General features: G+C 39.5%; 1 protein-coding gene across 6 annotated transcripts in view; it reads left to right on the top strand.

Moving 5' to 3' along the window:
• The window catches only part of FREM1 (FRAS1 related extracellular matrix 1), a 218,992-nt gene that overhangs the window by 149,325 nt on the left and 46,966 nt on the right, over positions 1-22,701 (top strand). For 4 of the 6 annotated variants that reach the window (XM_070375913.1, XM_070375912.1, XM_014476323.2 and 1 more), the window contains exons 20-24: positions 2,079-2,301; positions 3,458-3,602; positions 9,019-9,160; positions 11,950-12,145; positions 17,675-17,939. In XM_070375913.1, the coding sequence (XP_070232014.1) occupies positions 2,079-2,301; positions 3,458-3,602; positions 9,019-9,160; positions 11,950-12,145; positions 17,675-17,939 (971 nt within the window). Of the gene's footprint in view, positions 1-2,078; positions 2,302-3,457; positions 3,603-9,018; positions 9,161-11,949; positions 12,146-17,674; positions 17,940-22,701 lie in introns of those variants that run through there. The other 2 variants (XM_070375915.1, XM_070375916.1) reach the window with 2 other exon arrangements.

The following is a 22,701-nucleotide window of genomic DNA, read 5'->3' as shown; positions in this document are numbered from 1 at the left end:
AGACTTAAAAGGATGAGACTTAAAAGTCTCGGGATGAGACTTAAAAGCCAGCTCCTGCCATTCCTCTTCTGTTGGCACGTGGATTTCTCCAGAGAGCACTTCAGTAATTATGAGAGAGAGAAGAAATTACAAATGACTCCTTCTATACCTACCTCTATTGTCTTGTATCTATCTTGGGTTGGAGTTTCTGAAATAATTAGGCCACTGGGAATTTGTCTCTTGCTCTTCTCTGAAAGTAATCATGCCTTTTTTCTCTCCTGTGAATTGCTTACAGAGGCTGTTGAAGAGTAACAAATATGGAGCCCCATGTGTTATTGGCAGAGCTGGCTTTAAGCTTCAAGTGATTTTTTAAAATAGTCATATGTATTTTGCTTTCTTGTGGAAAAGTGTATTTATTTTATAGCTAGCTGGGCTTCCATCACATTGTGCTGCAACTTGTAGCACAAAAAATTGAGATTTTAAAGTTATTATAATCTATTTCAAAGCTGTCTACTAGTGAGTTACTGTGTTTTATGTCTATTTATCTAAACCTTTTTATTTATAATCTCAATACATTATTGAATGTGCAAAGAAGAATCTCACATCTTTTGGATAAAATTTCCAAGTCATCTTGTGAATGAATTTACCATTTTGTAAATGGGAAAGGCTGCCATACCATGAGTCCAGGAGTCCCGAGGTTTATAAAGAAAGATGATTAGAACATCTTTTTTAGGTTGCTTTATTAAAGTTTTTGGAGAAAAATGCAAGTTACTATCAAAGATGATTCCCTACTTCTATCACCGTGCATTAAATTATTATGCCATCTCAGTTTTTAAAATGTAGGCCAGATAAAAGGGAACCAGCATAATTTTAGCCTAAATGTCAGATATTATGATTCTTGTTATGTACATCCAAGTAGTTGTAGGAAGGCTCTTTTCAAAGTCCTTAAGAGAGGCTGAAGAGAGAGTATTTTCACAAGTCTAAAGCCCATGTCTTCTTCAAACGTAAAATGTCCACTTAGCCACAAAGGCATTCTTGGATTCCTCCACCCTTTCCTACTTCTTGTTTATCTGTATTTAGTAGTGCTATATATTTTTTCCTTGTCTTATAATTGATGATGAACAGGCCATCATGTCTCATTTGGACTTTCATTCTTTAGAATATTCATATTCTTACAGTGATTCTGTACGTGCCCAATAAGCACATGCTAAACTTATATACTAATATTATTTAGATCTTGCTGTATTTCACAGTAGGAAGCAGAAATACTTTTTTGTTCCCTTGCTATGAGAAAAAGAAGATGAAGATGACTAAGTACCATGTTAATGGTATAAATGTTTCTAAATAACTAGATCCTACAGGAAATAAAAAGCATTCAGTTCTCTTTATGCTTAAAGGATTCTGAAACTTGAAGTGGGAAGGGGGGTTGTTCAGGCAAATTAGTGGTGTGAGGACAGAGAAGAGATCAGGGACCCAGCATTAAAATACATACTGTTGTGTATCCAGGAGCATCCTCTCAACTGTGGTTGACTGTAATCGAGATATAGCAGTGTTTGCTGCAATGACAAAAATTAAAAACACCTAACATCCTCCAGTGTGTATAGCAGATATTTATGCCATTTGTAAAGCAGAAAAAAAGAACTGTGAGAGCAACAAGGTTCAGAGGTTAAAATGGCAGGTGAGGACAGCCAGGGTCTACACCCAGTTTTACAACTGAACTCTTTGACTTCAAGAAAGCAAGCATCCTTTTGGTTGCTTTAGTCCTTAATCTTTGAATTATGAATCATATATATGAGATTATATATAATATATATATATGTTTATATATATATATCCTTAGTCCTTCATGGAAATGGATAAAGTACTTTGAAATCTTCAGAAAAACACTTGAGAAAGATGAGTAGATTTCTTATTGTCTTCTAAGGTCATGTTAAACTAGCAATTTCTTTTTAGGACTCATTACAGACAAACCTCATGGAAAATTTGTGATGATCTCTTAACATTATTATAGGATATTTTAAAAATATTTTTTGAGCTTTTTGCCAAAAGAAAGACAGGTCTCATTTCACATGCCGCTGACTTCTCTTGTCTTTGTTTAGGTGTGTGAGGGTCAGATGAGAGAGCTGGATTCTTCCATCATCAGTGCTACTGACCGGGACATTCCCAAGAACCCCTTGCTGTTCAGTATCACTCACAAACCGCGTCATGGCCTCCTCATCAACAGGGCATTTAGCAGAAACTTTTTTCAATATAAGCAATTAGCCAACCCTGGCCAGAAGCATGAACTTGTCTACAACTTTTCCATGGAACTTCTCAAGAATGGTATATCGTGTTTCATTTCAATTTGTTTGTTGTTGTTGATTTAATAATTTAACCCAGAAAAGATAGTAATAAATCACAGAAAGAGGAATTGAAGAAATGGCCTTCGCCTGTATTCATTTATCCCTCAAGGGTTTTCTCTGGGCTCTGGATTAATGCAGAACCTGAAGTCGCAGCTAGACAGAGTGGGTAATTGAAAAAGAAATAATATCTTTTCTTTCACCTTAAGAGCATCAGTAAAAATAATATTTGTGAATTTTGGTATTTTACCCCAAGGTTTTAATCACATAATAAAAAATTCCTTTTTAAAACAATCGAGATTATGGAACTAAATTTGAAGAGATTTGTCTGTCAAAATCTCCACATTTGAAACAAATATAGAACAACCTATAATAACTCATTATTCTCTGAGGTGATAATGTGCTCTTTAAGGAAATGACGCATTGAAATAGCAGCCTAAAGGATTTTTTCATTACTCTTTTTGAAAAATTGATCTTATCCCATTTGCTCATGTGCTCAGATGTATCCAACTCTTTGTGACCCTATGAGGTGTAGCCTGCCAGGCTCCTCCGTCCATGTGATTTTTCAGGCAAGAATACTGGAGTGTATTGCTGTTTCCTTCTCCAGGGGATCTTCCTGACCCAGGGATCAAACCTAAAACTCTGTCAAACTGTTTTCCAAAAGTAGCTGCATCATTTTACTTTTCTACCAGCTGCATATGAAAGTTCCATTTTTTCCATGTGAATGTTATATAGGCTTTAAAAATAGTTTTTTATTTAAGTTTTGATTCACCTAAAATTTATTTGATTGTTGGCTTGAGGTAGGGATCTAAATACAAATTCCCCTAAGTAATGAACTAATTTTTTGTTTCATTTAAATACCCTGTCACCATTGTTCTCTTCAGTGTATTGAATAATATATTTTTTCTCAATGACTTTAAGTAAGACCTTTATCAAATACTAACTTATTTAAATAGGAACTTTTAATGAACTAGGAGGGTACTCTTACTTTATAAAATAGTTTGATTTTACCTTATTGTGCTGATTAATGAGCTCATGATAATAGCAATGCCTTGGAAATTAAAACAAATTATTGTGACAGATTTTGAAATGGTTTAATCATAAGAAAGATTTACTTTCTCTTTTTTCCCTTTGTCCAGGAATGAGGTTGATGTATGTGCATGATGATTCAGAGAGTCTTGCTGATGACTTTACAATCCAGGTGTCAGATGGGAAACATAAGATACTTAAAACCATTTTTGTAGAGGTCACCCCAGTTAATGATGAGAAACCAATGCTGAGCAAGTAAGTTACCTGAAAAGAGTCCATTTGAGATTCTATAGGAAGTTCTAAGGTCTGGAATACTAGATGCAAGTGTAATGTGTTTCCTCCAGAGAGAAGTCTTTAACAACTCCTGCCTGTTGCAACTTTCCCATGGACTTAAGCACCTAGAACCTTCCGTGCAAATGTTAGTTAACATAGCTCCTCCTTAAAATTTCTCAAATTAGCCTTTAATTATTTGGTTTTCCTCTAAAAGTTCTATTTAGTTGTCAGTAATTCAAAATGACTATACATACAATACAGAATGAACAGTGTACTAAATATTTAAGCACATGCACGTGTACACGTACATACAAACAAGAGAGTAATTAATAAATAAATTCAACTAAAGTGTGATCATACAACTGAAGACAGTCCTTACTGTGGGTTTGGTTAAGCTTTGAGCTAAGAGTGGCTGAGGGAAATATATTGCCGTGATTTTTTTCACCTTCATATTTCATTGTCCTCCAGTCCTCTTCTGTGTTCCGTAGGGATCAATACCCTGTTGCCACCTGAGGTCAAGATGATTACCTTTTAAAAATTCTGTACTGATATTATTCATTGCAAACTTTCTCAGGAGCTGATCAGTTTGATCATAGCTACAGAATCTTCATCTGTTATATTTCTTTAGTTCCAGCCATTTCTCTTATCATTGGCAACTGTAGAGAACTGTCCAAGGTCAAAACTTTAGGAAGCTCAACTTTCTAAGGTCCTGGATCGAGGGAGTTGTGTGCGTCTTGGTACCTCTTTGACCATGTCAATGGTGTAGCATGATGGGCATTGAGTAGATAGTCTAAGTTTTTATTAGGAAGTGAACAACTTCTTGATAGTGTGTAAACTCTCAAAGTCTCCTCACTTTACAGAAAAGAAACAAATCGTTTCCCTATCTTGCTGTTTCCTTATGGCCACTGAGGTCCTTGGAAAGCATTATGGGAAATGCTGGAGATAATTTTTTGAGAGTTTCATCTCAGACATCAGATTGACTAAGAGTATTCAATAAGAAATTTTTGTGTGTATGTCCTTAGGATTTGTGTATTTATAAAAATTAAAAATTTTTTCAAATCGTGTTGATTTCTGGGCTTATAACTCATCTTCCTTTTGAAACGTTTTCCTTTTTTAAGGAATAATTATTTGTTTAAATTTATTTTCATTGGATTATAGTTCCTTTACACTGTTGTGTTCCCTGGTGGCCCAGATGGTAAAGAATCTGCCTACAGGAGACCCAGGTTTGCTTCCTGGGTTGAGAAGATCCCCTGGAGAAGAGAATGACTACCCACTCCAATATTCTTAACTGGAGAATACCATGGACAAACGAGCCTGGCAGTCTGTAGTCCATGGGGTCACAAAGCGTCAAATATGACTGAGTGACTAAAACTACTTTCTACTGTACAGCAAAATGAATCAGTGATACACATACTATTTCTGTATTTTCTAGCTGGAATTTTGGATTAGTATAATCTTGATTTATAAAATTGAATATTTGAAAGATATTTTGGTAGTAAAAGCCTCCTTTCTGATGACCTCACTTTATCTAAGAAAGAGGGAGAGAGATGAAAAATGATGTTTATTAAATGCTTTCTATACAACAGTGTGCTGGATTTGTTCACATATATTTATTTAAATCCCCACCAAAATTGTGTCAAGTAGCTATTGTTTTCTTCACTAAGATAACTGAGCCCAGAAAAGTAAATGACTTAAGGCACTCATTCAGTCTTATCTGATTTGCTATTTCTTGCTAGATTCTTGCCATTAAACCTCCTGGCATAGCTTCATCTACAGAATCACCAAAGTTCCTTCAGCCCTGCTTTGAAGTTTCTCCTTTTTTCCCTTCTGTTCTTTTCCCTTCCATATGTGTCCTTGAGCATATCGCCTCTTGCCTTCTCTCAGAACATGCGCCATTATTTTTTCTCAACTGCATCTTCCATCTCTTCCCTTTTCATTCCTTCTGCTAACAAGACATGAGGATATAGTTAATAGTGAAGGGAGAAAATTGTGGAGCCAAACTGTCTTGATTCAGCCACTTACGGGTAGTGTGATCTTGGGGGAAAAAGAATGTGAAAGTTCTGGTCCTTCAGTCGTGTTCAACTCTATGGACTGTAGCCCGCCAGGATCCTCTGTTCATGGAATTCTCCAGGCAAGAATACTGGAGAGGGTAACCATTCTCCTCTCCAGGGGATCTTCCTGACCCAGTGATCAAGCTCAGGTCTCCCATACTACAGGCAGATTCTTTACCATTTAAGCCACCAGGGAAGCCCTGATTTGATATTGAATGTATTATTTAACCTCTTGCTACCTCTTTGTCAACCTCTTTGTAAATGAGGGTAATAACAGTATCCTTTTCATGTGGTTGTTGAAGGGGTTCAATGAATTAAAATATGTAAAAGTATTTGTAAGGCTGGTTAGTACCTAGTAAGTTCTCATAAATGTCAGTTATTATCATTATTGCTAGCAGGTATCTTCATTTTAGACTGCATTGATGACCCAGTCCCTCATTCATTTCAGTGCCAAACTGTTTGAAGAAATAGCTTGTGCTTGCTTCTTCCATTTCTGCCCACTGTCTCCAAATCTAATGGCTTTCCCACCAAATCTAATGGCTTTTCTCATCTGGCTGGACCTTGTTAGTGCATTTGACACCATTTCTTTGGTATTCTTTTTAGATGCTATAGTCGGTGGTTTTGACTTGTGGGGTTGAACCCCCTTAGCCTACATTTGATTCTAGTGATGGAATATGCCCTACACCTGTCCATACCCTCCTGAAGTACCTGTTGCTGCTGCTAAGTCGCGTCCGACTGTGCGCCCCCATAGACGGCAGCCCACCAGGCTCCCCCGTCCCTGGGATTCTCCAGGCAAGAACACTGGAGTGGGTTGCCATTTCCTTCTCCAGTGCATGAAAGTGAGAAGTGAAAGTGAAGTCGCTCAGTCGTGTCCGACTCTTAGCGACCCCATGGACTGCAGCCCACCAGGCTCCTCCATCCATGGGGTTCTCCAGGCAAGAGTACTGGAGTGGGGTGTCATTGCCTTCTCCGAAAGTACCTCTGGGCAGCAGTGGCTCGTTCAGCCCCTGTCCTGGCACAGGGGAAAACACTCTGAGGACATTCTCCACCTATGAGAGGTAGTAGATAATGTAAGGGTCCCAGCCTCCCATCCTTCAGAGGTAAAATTTGTGGCATTTTCGACGTGGCTCTTCAACAAATCCCCAGTAGGACTGAGTCCCATAGCAATCTTAACTGCTGTGTTGTTGCCCTTTCCTCCTCCCCTCCCTCTCACTTGTTCTGAGGTCACTTCCCAAATAAATTACCTACACTGAGCCTTTGTCCCTTTCAGGGTAACACACTGTGACACACTTTCTTCTCTCTTGAACACTCATTTTCTTGCCATTTCTTTCTACCAGACTCTTTATCATCTTCATTGTATTGGGTTCCTGTTTCAGTTCATCTATTTCTATTAAAAACACCACTGGGAATTCCCTGGTGGTCCAACGGTTAGGACTCCATGCACTCACTGCCAGAGGCTGCAATTCAATACCTGGTCAGGGAACTAAGACCCACAAGACGTGAGGTCAAAAATAAATAAATAAATAAAATCACCACTAATCTCCATGAGTCCCAAACCACCATTCTAATCTCCTAGAATGATGTTGATCTTGGAGAGACAGCAATGAGTGTTCCTGAAGAAAGATCTTAGTCTCTTGCCCCAGAATTGAACCTGGGTAGCCTGGATGAAAATGAGGAATCCTCCCCACTAGACAAGGGTCTAGAGGCTAGAAGCAAAGTGACTCTGGCTCTTATCCTCAGTGAAAAATGCATTTCTCAAGGAGGCCAAAACTGTAAAAACAGGTACAAAGTTTATTATCAGAGACACAGTATAGCATGTGGGAGAGCACATAGAGAATCGTTTTGTGTGTTTAAGAGTGAAGCAAGGCAGAAATACACACCTGTAGAGAAAGAGTGTGTGTCCACCCTAATGAGGAGGAGTGCAGTAAGGGGGTGATTTTAAATCACTAATATAGGACAGTACTTCCAGATCTTTGTTTACCTTTGGCTAATTATCTTGTTTCTTTTCCCATATGTGACCTGTTCAAGGATTCTCCCCAACATGTGTGCGCACCTTTTTACTAAGATGGATTCACTGCAGATGCTTGTGGGTACATGTTCACACAGTTGGTGCCCCCTGCCTTTTGACCACCAAGGAGTCTTCCTGCATTTGTGCAGAGAAGTTTTCCTTGACCTCAGGATTGGTCCTCTTGTCTCTTTACTTCAGCAGAGCTCAGCTTCTGCCACTAGCTTTGTCCTTGGAGTGTCTGGGTGAGAACAAAGCTGCAATTTTACTCCAGTTGACAAACAGCAGCTGTTCAGCCCAGGGGCCTATCTATCTCCTAACTCAATGGTATTATAGTCTCTTATAAAGAGGAAAGCAAAAGTTGCCTCCTACTACCAGGGAAGATGTCAGTTCCGAGGAGGCAAGAGAAACCTAGTAAGGTTAGAACTATGGTGTTTGGGCTTTGACTTCTCAGCAGAGGACTGGAAAGCTGTTGAGAATGGTCAGTTTGCTACAAAAATGTCCTTGGTCTTAATCCCAAGGAAACTTCCCAGTTTTTCTCAGAAACAGAGTGTCACAGTTAGTTCTTGTGTGATGACCAAAACCAAGAACAAAAAACAACAGGTGGAAAGAAATCCCTTCTTTACTTTGGTGAGACCAGGGAAAATGGCAATATTGGCTGTGAAGGTGGTCACCCTTTACAGGACACATGAAACCACAGTAGCGGTTTCTATGGTAGAAGTAACAGCTGCTCCCTGCCCCGGCCTTCTCTCCAAGATGCCAGGAGTTGACCAGGCAGCTGTGGCACTTGGAAAAGATGAATTGCTGTGAAAACAATGCTAGTTACCCAGAAGATTGTCAAGGAGAAAGAGTAATGTAGAGGGCTACAGATTGCCGAAATATCACCAAATTCATAATGGTCTATCATAAAGGGTACTAGAATACCTGTGAGGAAGTCATTTCATCTTTTTAAGTTTCTATCTATAAAATTAGAAGGAGAATACCTAGCCCACTAACTTCATGGAGCTGTTGTTATATTCATATCAAATAAAATTTTGGAAAAATAACAGTTTATAAAATAAGTTTTAATATAAAATTATAAAGTTCTATACATGTAAAGAGGAGTAGGTAATTACCTCGTGCCATATTCATCAATCCTGGCTAAATATTTTCAGGACTTCCACAGGTAAGGTGAAATGAGAGCTTGTTTCACAAGACTGACTCACCATTTTTAGTACTTTGGAGACTGAAAATCATTCCCTAATTTTTGAAGGTTGAACACTGTAATAGTCATTATGAGTGTCCCCTGTTAAAGCAATGTCTGCTGTTTCGGTATCAACCCAGATATCTTCTTTTTTTACAGGAAGGCTGAAATTACAATAAATATGGGCGAAACTCGTATTATTTCTAGTGCTGTTCTCTCAGCCATAGATGAAGACTCACCCAGGGAGAAGATTTACTATATATTTGAAAGAATTCCCCAAAATGGGCAACTTCAACTTAAGGTTGGTCGCCTTTTTTTATTTTTCAGATTGACTGTTAACAGGTTTAAATTTTTTCAATGCACAGATTTGCATAACTTAATTTATTCTGTCATAATCATATTTCGCCCAAAAGTAGAAATTTTAATTTTCCTATTTTGGAGTGAACTCACACTATTCTAAATTTACTTACTCATTTCAGGGTAAATTCTACCAAAATCAAGGTTTTTCACTGCTCATTTCTCCTTAGGATTGTACCTAAATTGGAGGATAGGAACTTACTGGGGAAAGCAAGTTGTCTAGTTTCTGATGAGAATCAGGCATACTTTGAGATATCTTTATTTCCATCAGATTTTTATTTTAAAAAATAGGCTTTATTTTTTAGAGCAGTTGTGAATATCAACAAACTGATTCTAAAGCTTATCTGCAGAGGCAAAATATCCAGGATAGCTGACACAATATAGAAAAATGAAATTGAAGGACTGACACTACCTGATTTCAAGACTGACTTTATAACTACAGTAATCCAGACAGCGTATGTTTGGTACAGGAATAAACAAATAGATCAATGGAACAGAATGAAAGTAAAAGTGAAGTCGCTCAGTTGTGTCCAACTGTTCTGACCCTATGAACTACATGTAGCCTGCCAGGCCCCTCCATCCAATGGAATTCTCCAGGCAAGAATACTGGAGTGGGTTGTTATTTCCTTCTCCAGGGGATCTTTGCGACCCAGGGATCGAACTCGGTCTGCCACACTGCAGGCAGACTCTTTACCATCTGAGCCACCAAGGCATCAGAAATCTCTATTTCTGAGAGTTCAGAAATAGACCCACACAAGTATGGCAAACCAATTTTGACCAAGCAGTGGAGAAAAATAGTCTTTTAACAAATGGTGCTCACCAGACTAGTTCAGACTTTGTATGTGATGCCCAAGGATCAACTCAATACAAATTACAGATCTGTCACTTGAGAAGGTCACTCAAGTAACTCATCAAAATGTCTATGTGATTATTTGAATGCTTAATTTTTAATAAAATGTAGACACAACCTGAGAATAGCAGCAAGGATTTATTCTGTGGGTAACAGCTTGATTGTCTTAGATTGTGGGCACCATAGAGAATCGAAGTGAAGAGAAATCACTGATTTAAACTGAGGTGCAGCTGTGGCCTTATTTCATTTCAGAGAGTAATGAAGCAGAAATGCAGTAAGAGCTCACACATTTGGGTGGCATGGGAGCGAAAGTGTTTTTGGTTATGTAAAAATCCAGATGGGTCCAGGTTCCCAATATGGCACCATAGAGAGCTCTCCCAGCTCCCTAGGGGTTCTCCAAGTCTCTCCAAGACCAGGGACCCGGCCTCCTGGACTTTCTCGTGCATCTTTGTTTTCTTGTTGACTTTCTTGCGTTTTACCCCCCTTGAGTCCAACTCTTATTTTCTTCCTCTTTGGGGGCTTGCAGATGGATTTTGTCAAGTCAAAGCTCACACTTGGGAATGCAAGTAGGGAATTAGATGGAGATGAGGGAAAGCAAAAGGTATCTTCTTCTGTATTTACTTTCTGGGAAAAGACAATAAAGAAAAAAGTTACATAGATTACAGGCTGTCTGGTTTAAAACCTGAAAGAGTGTCTGCTTTAAAAATTAAATTTTCAAATAAACCTTATAATACAGACAAACAATGAACCTAATTATTAGAATATAATTAACTTTCACCCAGTGAGAACTGGGGCAGAGCATACCCATGTGTGAACATCAGCTGGGCATAACCATTAAAGAGGAGGGAACTTTATCAAATAGAGTGACAAAAGGAAGTGGTAACATGGTGATGGGGAGAGGAGGGCATGTGAAATAATGTGTCAAAGGAAATAAAAAAATGTTTAAATTTCTGTTATTGTCTCTTAAAACATAGGAAAAGCACTTGATAATATCATACAGTAAATTTCTAAGATGACGGTTTTCTTGAATTATGTCAGATGACTTTTATAAGCCACTCTTAGGGAAAGCTATACATCTTAAGAGAATAACAACAGAATTATTAATCAGAGACAGATTTATTATTACTGTATTTTCTAATACTCTCAGTTGTTCTCCCTCAGCATAAAGACCTCTTTTCATTGAAAATGCCACAATTTCTGCACTGAGTTCTGTATAGAATATATGCTTAACTAATGCTGGGTTATTTTTAGAAGAGTATAATTAACAGTAAATATATGATATTTGTAGTTATTTTTGTGCTGACTCAGGATATAAATGTAGGGAATAATAGAAGTTTTGATCATTTTCTTTGGTCTTTAGGAAACCTGAAAAACATAGGGACATTAAATACACCCATTCTATTTTGTTTTATCTACTTCAGATAACTCCAGTGACAAACTGGTTTGAAATACAGGTTTTATTAATTGAACAATGGTATGATCTAAATGATCTAAAAAGAAAAAAGGAAATCCCAAGTGAAACACATTTAATTTTTAAAGAATTAATTCCAACAGCTCAATTACCCACCTGCTCTCATCAATTGAAATATTTAATCAGCTATGATGGCTTATGATAAATACCTTAGTAGCACTGCAGTTGAATTACCACATGACTTTGCCAAAAATTCTTTGCTTAGAGCTAGTTTTTTCCCCAAGGTCTGAAATTATTTTAATACATTTATTTCAATGGAAAATATGAGGTAGAATGGCAAAATAATGGAATATGGGGTTTCCCTGAAAAATCGTTTATATTGGAAGTTTTCAGAGGATACGGAAGATGTCCACTAACACGCCTTGGGAGGCGGGGGAAACCTGGGCCGCTGACTAATTCTGGCATCTTTCAGATAGGGAGGGACTGGGTCCCTCTGTACCCTGGCATGAAATGCACTCAGGAAGAAGTGGATTTGAACTTGCTGAGATATACACACACCGGGGCCATGGACTCCAAGAACCAAGACAGCTTCACCTTCCGCCTCTGGGATGGTGACAACAGGTCACCGGCATTTGACTGCCACATCACCATCAAGAACATGGGGAAAGGTAGAGCACTTCTGTCAGGCTTTATCGGGACGAACTCGTACAGCTGACGTGCGCTGCTGTAAACCTCTGCCATCTTCTCTCCCTCTCTTCCTCCTTCCCTCCTTTCCTTTCTCCCTTCATCTTCAGACTTGAAATTCCATCAGTTATGATTTGATCCGTGGGCTCCTCACTTGTTTTCCCTGGTTTACAAGAGTAGCCAATTCATGTGTTAGTTTCAGTATTTCAAAAAGCCCATTAAAAATCCGGCCTTGTCTGCAATATGGCTGCACAGGTTACTTTAATTGTCAAGGTTTTATGCTTTAAGGAAAATTTTACAAATCAATGCGCCAACCCTAGTTTTATCTTCAGGAATTGAATGATTACTTAAAAACAGAATTTGAAAGGGAAAAGATTTCCAATACAGTAATGATAAAGGAAATATAAATGAATGTATTTTTAAAAAATTTAAAATAATACAAAGAAATTTTGTTGTTGAAAAGGTTGAAAGTTGTTACACTTTTCACTTTGGAAGTGCTAACACATACTCTTTAGGGATGAGGGAGAATGCTGTAAGATAATAAGCTTTTCTGTTTTAAAAAAAATGTATTTTGTATTTATTTGGCTGCACCAGGTCGTTGTTGGAACACACAGGCAGGATCTTTAGTTGTGGAGAGAACTCTCAGATGCAGCATGTGGGATCTAGTTCCTTGATCAAGGATTGAATCCAGGTCCCCTGAATTGGGAGTACAGAGTCTTAGCCACTGGGCCAGCAGGGAAGTCCTGATAGTAAGCTTCTCTTGAATTAATTAAGCAGACCATTTGCATGATGGGACTCAACAGCACATAAATGGCAGAAGGAGGAGAGCAAAAAAAGTACTGAAAGCTCAGCAAGGGAGCGAGTAGGTCTTTGATTCTCAACTGTTACTACTGCACACTTTCGCTTAGAGCTTGTGTGAGGAGAATAAAGATCCTACCTCATTCATCTGTATAGTCTAAGATCTATACATTCTCAGGACCAAGCGAAGTCTTAGATCCTTAGTACATGCTTGATTGATAGATTAACAGAATGCTTTTTTTTTTTTTTTTGCCTTGGCTGCCAGAAAGCTCAGAGCTAAATTAAATTGGATGCTTAGGTACAGTAAGTTTTACTTCATGTATGTGGTAAAATTACAGCTGTCCTGAATTTTTTAAAACAAATTTTAATCCAGATTGACTGATTTGGTTATTTTTTTTGAAGGAGAAGACTATATATTTTATTTACTTATTTTATTGATGATACATAATAAGTTCATGTACTGTACACATTTATTTCTCTTTGCAAAAGTAAGACTACATTCTTCATAAATACTTGTCCAGGCAAAATGTAATGCAAGTGAAGTATCTGGGCAGACAACATATGTATTTGGGCAGCAGACTGTCCTGTCATTCTTAGCATGGTGCATTCCCTGGGGAGCACAGAAGTATTCTGTTCCATGCACCCACCTGGGGATTCGTTCTACCCAGGGGCTTCTTTGTCTCTGAAAGGCTCGGAGTCACTTTGAGAATGAGATGTGGATGACAATGGACTTCCCACACGGTGCAGTTGTAAAGAATCCTGCTGCCAGTGCAGGAGATGCAAGAGACATGGGTTTGGCCCCTGGATCAGGAAGATCCCTTGGAGGAAGAAATGGCAACGCACTCCAGTATTCTTGCCAGGAGAATCCCATGGACAGTGGAGCCTAGTGGGCTACAGTCCATGGGGTTTCAAAGAGTTGGACATGGCTGTGCATGCACACATGGGTATGTGAAGGAAAATGGGAGAATTTCACGGGCTAGGCTTGGAGGTAGGGTACTTGCCCTTTGTACATCCTGGTGGCTGAATCACCTTAAGGAGTCTGGGCAGTGGAAACTGGAACAGTACATCCAGAAGAAAAAGTACTGAGGCTGGTGAGGTCCTCCCTAGTCTCTGCTACAAGTGGCATGTGATTATTTTCTAAAAGGATTTGTGAAAATTTAATCAAGTAGATACAGTAACCTGTTGAAACTTTCAGTAGTTCAGAAGCTTTTTTTAAAATTTGGTGGTATTTTTTAATCTCTGTACAGAATCCTATCCTTCCTTCTTTCCTCCTCCTCCTTCACTGCTTTGGTTTTTTCCTTCCTTCCTTCTTTTGGAGGAAATTTTCTTAGGTTGCAGTATAACTTTATAATCAGAATTGTTCATCTCTAAATGAAATTATACTGAATTGTTAGACTAAATCAGACCCTAACATTAGCATATTTGAACACTTTTTGGGAGCCATTATAAATAACATTATGCTTTCCCGTTGTGCCATGACTTCTGATTTGCACGGTGGCAGAAATGACTCGGACATCTTTGAGAGACGTTTAGAAGGACATTGCCTATAGTTGACCCTCATCCATACTCTGACTAATGTGAAAAACAGTGCTGAAAAACTGGGTTCAGGCCAAACCTAGATATTTTTCCTCCTCTCAGCTCTATCTTCTGCTCTTCATCCTGTGGGTGAATTTTATTTCCTGGCTTTGTTCATTCCTCTTTCTTCTTTGATGTATTCATCTTAACTCCCTCAGAAGCATCTGCGGCTCAGGTTTTGATGTAGAATTAGGTTGACTGTTGATTCTACATTGAACTTAAGTTGCATTTTGAGTTAAAAAGCATAATATATAGAAAAGACTAATTTGATCATCTAAAACAGCATTTCCCAGTCATGGCAATATCAATATTTTGGGATACCTAAGTCTTTGTTGTACACTATAGAATTTTTAGCAGCAGAAAACAAAGAAGAACTAAAGAGTCTCTTGATGGAAGTAAAAGAGGAGAGTGAAAAAGTTGGCTTAAAACTCAACATTTAGAAAACTAAGATCATGGCATCTGGTCCCATCGCTTCATGGCAAATAGATGGGGAAACAATGGAAGCAGTGAGAGACTTTTTTGAGGGGGTGGGCTCCAAAATCACTGCAGATGGTGACTGTAGCCATGAAATTAGAAGACGGTTGCTTCTTGGAAGAAGAGCTACTAACCTAGACAGCATATTAAAAAGGAGAGACATTACTTTGTCAACAAATGTCTGTCTAATCAAAGCTGTGGTTTTTCCAATAGTCATGTATAGATATGAGAGTTGGACTATAAAGAAAGCTGAGCACCACAGAATTGATGCTTTTGAACTGTGATGTTGCAGAAGACTCTTGAGACTCCCTTGGACTGCAAGGAGATCCAACCAGTCCATCCTAAAGAAATCAGTCTTGAATATTCATTGGAAGGACTGATGCTGAAGCTGAAACTCCAATACTTTGGCCAACTGACATGAAGAACTGACTCATTGAAAAAGACCCTGATTCTGGGAAAGACTGAAGGCGGGAGGAGAAGGGGACAACAGAGGATGAGATGGTTCGATGGCATCCTGATTCAATGGACATGAGTTTGAGTAAGCTCCAGGAGTTGGTGATGGACAGGGAAGCCTGGCATGCTGCGGCCCATGGGGTCGCAAAGAGTTGGACACAACTGAGAGACTGAACTGGTCTTTACCTATTAGAAGTTAGTCATTGTTCAGTTGCCGAATTGTGTCCAACTCTTTGCGACCCCATGGACTACAGCATGCCAGGCTTCTCTGTCCATCAACAACTCCCAGAGCTTGCTCAAACTTATGTCCTTTGAGTCGGTAATGCCACTGAACCATTTCATCCTCTGCCATCTCCTTCTCCTGCCTTCAGTCTTTCCCAGCATCAGGGTCTTTTCCAGTATTAAAGAGAGTAAACAAAAACAGTGAAATGTTTGAGTGTGTGCTCTTGGGTCAGATGGCTTGGGTATAAATTCTAGCTCTATCTTTCCTCATTGTATAATCATTTCCAAGTTGGTAACATTTGTACACCTTAGTTTCCTCATTTATAGCCTAGACGCATGGCAATGGCTAATCACAGTGTTGGTGTAAAGTTTTAAGAGTCTTTCTCCCTTACTTAGCACAAAGTTGAAACTCAAGGGTATTTTAATTATGATAATTTTTTTATGAACCTCAGGTGAACAAAATTTGATATAACCTTTAGTTTATGAAGCTCTGTATCCTTTGTGTGTGATCAACTTCTTTGCTCATTCAGACACTCACTCATACAGTCTTTTAAATACACATAACAGCACCTGTGCAGCCACCATACATACAAGAACTGGAATATTAACAGTATCAGAATCTACCTATCTACCCGTTCCATCCTCCAGAGAAAACCACCATCCTGAATTTTGCGTTAAGTTTATTACTTTGGTTTGTAGTTCTCTGGGACTTGCTCACTCAACTGATACATGTTAATAAGCTACATCTGTGTGACTGCGTGTAGCTGTAGTGCATTCATTTTGCTACTTTGCAAAATTCAGCTGTGTGAATAGGCCACAGCTTGTTTATCCATTCACCTTCTGAAAAGGCATCTGGGTTGTCTCCAGTGTTTTCAGTTCCAAACAGAGCTGCTGTGACCTTTCTAGCACAGACCTCCTGGGTACAAGTGCACATGTTTCTCTCCAGCACACCACTGGAGTGGCATCACTGGGTCTAGGCATATGTGAGTATCCAACTCTTTACAGAATAATTCTAGGCTGTGTACCAGTTTACGCTCTAACTAGAACTGTATGCAAGATTCTACATCCTCTTCAACACTTGCCGTCTTCAGCTGTCCACATCTTGCCCTATCAGAGTGATATGAGATGGCAATTTATTGTGATCTTGATCTGTAGTTCCCTGACTATTCATGAGAATGAGCATATCTTGCATCTTTATTGGCCTTATGTCTTGCCCCTTCTCTGTGATATCTGCTCATGTCTTTGGCCAAATTCTTTGATTAGTGCCAGTCATAGAAACCTTACTATATCATATTAGGGTTTTTTTTTTTTTTTGGTCACTTCTTAAGTATTTTTTTATTGGAGTATAATTGCTTTACAATGTTGTGTTAGTTTCTGCTGTACAACAGTGTGAACCCCCTCTATGTGTACATGTGTACATATATCCTGTCCCTCTTGGACCTCCTTCCCAGCAACAACCCCTCCATCCCACCCATCTAGGTCACCACAGAGCACCGAGATAAGTTCCCTGTGCCATTCAACAGCTTCCCCACTAGCTATGTTTTACACATGGTAGTGTATGGGCTTTCCAGGTAGCTCAGTGGTAAAGAATCCACCTGCCAGTGCAGGAGACACAGGAGATGCAGGTTCAGTCCTTGGGTTGGGAAGACCCCTGAAGGAGGAAATGGCAACCCACTCCAGTATTCTTGCCTGGAGAATCCCATAGACAGTGGAGCCTGGCAGGCTACAGTCCATAGTGTTGCACAAAGTCAGACACTGCTGAGCACCTGAGCACACATGCCTATGCATGTTTGTATGTCAAACCTAATCTCCCAGTTCATCTCTCTCTCCGCTGCCCCTCATGTCAGCACATCCGTTCTCTACACCTCTGTCTCTATTCTTACTTATCCTAGAATTGAGATTTTGATTTCTGCAGTTTGGCCTTTGCTTTTTAGCTTCACTATGGATGTTTTATTTTTCAAATTTTGACCACCATCTCTTCTGCCACACAGGTGATATTGTCATCCTGGCAAAACCACTTGTGGTGTCTAAAGGTGACAGGGGTTTCCTGACGACCACCACTCTCCTTGCTGTGGATGGAACAGACAAGCCCGAGGAACTTCTCTACGTCATCACCTCCCCGCCGCAATTTGGCCAGGTTGAGTACGTCCGCTATCCTGGGGTCCCCATTACAAGCTTCAGCCAAATGGATATAGCAGGACAGACAGTCTGCTATGTAGATAAGAGCACGACAGCTGTCCACAGAGACACGTTCAGGTGAGCCCTGAGGAAACTTTTCAGAACACCTTCTTTGAATGAATGCTTAGAAAGACAAAGGCAGGGAAAAATATGTCCTTTTCCAGCTCGGGTATAAATCTGCTCTTCATCCATTGCCTCGATGGATGAGAGAGAAGGGTGCATAATTAAATTAACAGTAGTAGCCAGGCAAGAAAGCAGGGCTTGTTTTTAAAAATAAACACCTAAGCAAATCTCCATGCAAGCTGTTCAGTGAAGAGACATGTGAAGACCTGAGGATCTCCAGTAATGAGAGATGTGGCAAAGTAATTTACCTCTTCATTTGAGTCTGTTTTTCTATCCAAGGAAAAGAAATTTGCTAGTAAACATTTGGCATAAGCAAACAGTGCCTTTTGATACAATGTGTTTGGGTAACTATATCATAAATCATGTTGTCATAAAGTGGATCATATTTCCCCATAGAAACAGTGTTATAATTGGGGGCTGTGCACCTGTTCAAGGATTCTGTATCAAATAAATCGCTGGGAGGAATAATAATCTGTTGAAAAGGCAAAGATACAACATTAATGAAAGTCTACATTCATTTAAAATACTGAAATCTGTTTCCAGTCACATAAAGCAAGAAAAACTCTAGAGGGTTTATCCTTTAGCAGTTATCAAAACTGGCTGAACTTGGGGTTCTTGATAGAAATACAGATTCCCAGGGCTGGGTTGAGAACCCAGAAATCCTGGACCAGCCTTTGGGGGACCTTGGTACACATCTAACCCTGAATTCTCCAATTAAGAAAGAGGCTCTGAGAGCGTTGATTTATCTTCCATACACACAGGGCTTCTGTCCTCCACTATGATTTTTGTCATGTCAGAATGCAACCTTCAAAAGAATGCTATAAAATAACACAACTGTAGCAGACTCCTATGTTATTTGACAGGCTCCCATAAACTATCAAGTACACGGATAACCCGTGTCCAAATGCCACTCTCCTCTATCGTATATCTTATCTAATTCAGTATGTCTGCCATGATAAACAATGTTTAAATGTCAATAAAGATTATTTTGCTTGCCTTTTTGGTATTTGGAATGATGATTTGAAAAGATGAGTTGTATAGTTAGGTAAAAAAAATCCAGGGAAGTGTAGACTAATACCTCCTTTTTTTCTTTAGACAAATGTTCTTAACAAGCAGATGATCATTTGGTGGCTCACTATCTTAATACCAATTCAGTGCTTGAGTGTTGCTAGGTGTCAACTAAAACATCAGAAGTGGGGATTACTTTTCACACCGATTCCTTGGCTTGGAATACGGTACAGTCACGAAAGCACAAAACTGGGGTCAGTTCTGTCTTTCATGACCCACATCTCTGGTTTTCCTCAAGTCATTCCTTCTCCTGTGCTCCTATAAACCCTTCTGTGAAAAGGAATGAAGCTCATAGTAGCTATGTCACAGTTGTTGAGAGCTTTAAATGAGCTTATGTATAATGTTCTTAATATGGAATCTAGAAAAATGATACTGACGAACCTATCTGCAGGGTAGGAATAGATGAGCAGACATAGAGAATGATTTTGTGGACACAGTGGGGAAGGGGATGGGGGACAGACTGAGAGAGTAGCATTGTCATACATACACTACCGTACAGAAAATAGATAGCTGGCAGGACGCTGCTGTATAGCACAGGGAGCTCAGCTGGATACTCTGCGACAACCTAGAGAGGTCGGACGGGAGAAGGGGTGGGAGGGAGGCTCAAGAGGGAGCAGGTACATGTATATATATATATGGCCAATTCATGGTGTTGTACGGAGGAGACTAACACAACGTTGTAAAGCTATTATATTCCAATAAAAACCCAAAACACGGCACATAGGAAGAACAAGATAAGTATTGGTTTCTATTATGAATATTAGATTTCAATGTTTATTTTAATGTTAATAATAATGTTTCTATCGTTTTTGTTATTCTTGTAGTTATTGTTTACCATATTCTTGACTTGGCCCCCTTTTTTTGTTCTCCAATCTTTACAATACCAAGATTAATCTTGAAGGAAGGAAGAAGTTATAAAGAGCAATATGATTCCTTTTTTCCTGCTTATTAATGGAGGGTGGATGCTTATTAGCTTAGCGCAGGTATATCAGATTCAGGGTTTTTCATTTGACACCCATTTCTGGAACTTCTTTTTCCTGTCCATTCCTATTTGCTTCCATCCATGCCTATGGGAGAGTCTGCTGAAGACATTCATGACTGTATTGGAGAAACCAGAGATTCTGCTGGTGAAGCCAAAGAATGAACACATAAAGATGTTGAGAAATAATGATTAGGCCTTAATTAGATGGTAGTGATGAGCTGAGAATAAAAAACGGTATCTCTCTCTAATTCACATCCATAGAGAATCATACTTGAGGGTGTTTATAAAATCATTCATCCCAGGAGTTTCTAAGTCTCTAGATTCTCAGGAGAGTTACCTGAGAGATTTACAAAATTTAAATTCTTGGGCCTCACTGCAGAGAGACAGCCTTAGTAAGTCCAGTTTCAGGCCTAGGAATCTGTATTTTCAAAGCTCTCCAGGTGCTTCCGATGCCGCTGGGACTAGCCATGTCCAATCCAGTCCAGTGCATTGTTCCCAGTGTGTTCTGAGGCATCTGAGGGTTTACAGGAGCCTCTGAGGTCCTCTCCCAGACAGCACATGAAGGGGCTGAATTGATGGTGTTCTGCAGCTCACATCTCGAGTTACTAAGATAACTTTGTTTTGTTTGTTGGTGGTTTGACTTTTAGTTTGTTTTGCATAGAGAGCTTCTGGGCAAGGTTTTCATTTAGCAGAAACTCTGTGACTCAATTTTGTAAAATGAGTGATTAGTACCACCAATGCTACAAAGATGCAAAATGATGTCGGCTGGTACAGAAAGGAGACATTAAGTAATAGAGATTCGAGAGTGAGAAACTCCTTTTTAATACTCTCAATCCTTCTGTTTGTAGAAGGAAGTCTCAGGCGGCCTGTGCTCATATGTCCTTAACAGCTCTTCAGTATGGACTGTTTTTCCCTTTTTAGCAAAGAGCGTACAGGCCTCAGGCTCCAAGCCATTGGCCAACAACATCTAGCGTGAATGAAAAACAGTTGGTTTCTTGTATTTATTTTTGTGGTGTTTATGGTGATTTCGTTTTTATGAGTGAAAACTTTGGTCTTTTAGTCGTTAAAAGGTTTCTTTTCAAGTACATTTATTTAAGAAGAACAATGAGTTGATATAAAGCATAATAAGAGTACAAGTAGTACCAGAAAATGGCAAAAATTGTGAAGGTGGTGTTTGAATGACTCAAGATTAGGAAACAGGTTCATTGAGACAATAAACAGCAAGGGTAGGAAAACACTGATTTAATCCAGCCCCTTCATTTATGTGTAAGAAAGCTACTCTTGATACACCTGTAATGGATCAAGCAGTGTGTGCGTGCATGCTAAGTCGCTTCAGTCATGTCTGACTCTGTACGACCCTGTGCACTGTAGCCTGCCAGGCTCCTCTGTCCATGGGATTCTCCAGGCAAGAATACTGGAGTGGGTTGCCGTGCCTTCCTCCAGGGGATCTTCCCGACTCAGGGATCGAACCCTCGTCTCTTATGTCTCCTGCCTTGGCAGGTGGGTTTTTTACCACTAGTGCCACCTGAGAAGCCCCATCAAGCAGTGTCCTAGACCCTTTTTACTCTGAAGCCTTACACCACCACCTTGAGAGAGATGTCTTGTTCCCATTTTATGGGTGAGAAAAGTGAGTCTCGAAGAGGCAAGAAGTCACCTAAATTGACATAGCTGAGTATCAGAGCTAAATTTGGGCTGAGATCTCATTGTGGAGAGATCTGACTGCACTAAAAACCTTGTGGAGAATCTTTTCTTGTGGGAAGGACCCTTCTCCATGTGCGTCATTCTGATGTTTGGCCAGCAGTTTTGCATATTTATAATGGAAGAGCCTCACGCCTGCTGAAGACCCTTGTTTTAATCTTGTCGTTTCACTAACCCAACCATTGTGTTGTTTGTCAGGTGGCGTTCAACCAAAGCTGAAAGGCTGTTTTTTTAATGAAAGTGTGATCATGGTGCTTTTTAAAAATTAAATATATGCAACCAATCTAATCACCTAAATTTATGTTGCTTGCTGTTAAATCTGGCAAGGAATTTGGCTGGGGAGAAGAGATAAATTCTGTGGCAGAGAGCTTCCCTCCTCCCTTCACTTTTTAATGTAAGCTCTGGCAGCATTAATTAAACGGGGGAGTTTAATGGTCAGATTTTACCTTCTGCAAAAATATTTTGTGAATCATAAATTTCTCCTGTATTGTTTGGTGCTGCTGGCCTGGAAGAAGGATTTGGCAGCACATTCTGGGACAGCTGACACCAAGTGATTAGCAAGCTGACTTCAGCTGCTGGCAGCCGGGTTCTAAAAGAACATGCTAATGTCCTCCATTTTGACATGCCGGTTGGACTTTTTTTTTTTTTTTTTCCTGAAGAACTGGCTCTATTTATGATTCCATTTTTATCTTTTAAATGCCATGACAGATGGCAGATTCTTCAGCCAACTCTATTGCCAGGAAATGCAGAAAGCTTGAAAGCACCATGGTAATGGTGAAATCAGGCCGGGCAGGCACCCCACACAGATCTGAGAGTCATTCCCCAAATTTCATGAGACAGTGGTCATCTTGGCTGCATTTCCTCTCAGGGGGGGCATAATAAAGGGAATTAAACAAAATGGACCCACAGAAGGACCTGCCACCTCAACACCACTGGCTTCTTAAGCTTGACTGGATGCCATAATAGCAA

This window comes from Bos mutus, chromosome 8 (assembly GCF_027580195.1).
Source record: "Bos mutus isolate GX-2022 chromosome 8, NWIPB_WYAK_1.1, whole genome shotgun sequence".
NCBI classification, from domain to species: domain Eukaryota; kingdom Metazoa; phylum Chordata; class Mammalia; order Artiodactyla; family Bovidae; genus Bos; species Bos mutus.
The sequence above is the reverse complement of the archived record's forward strand: the minus strand, read 5'-3'. Positions and strand labels throughout refer to the sequence as shown.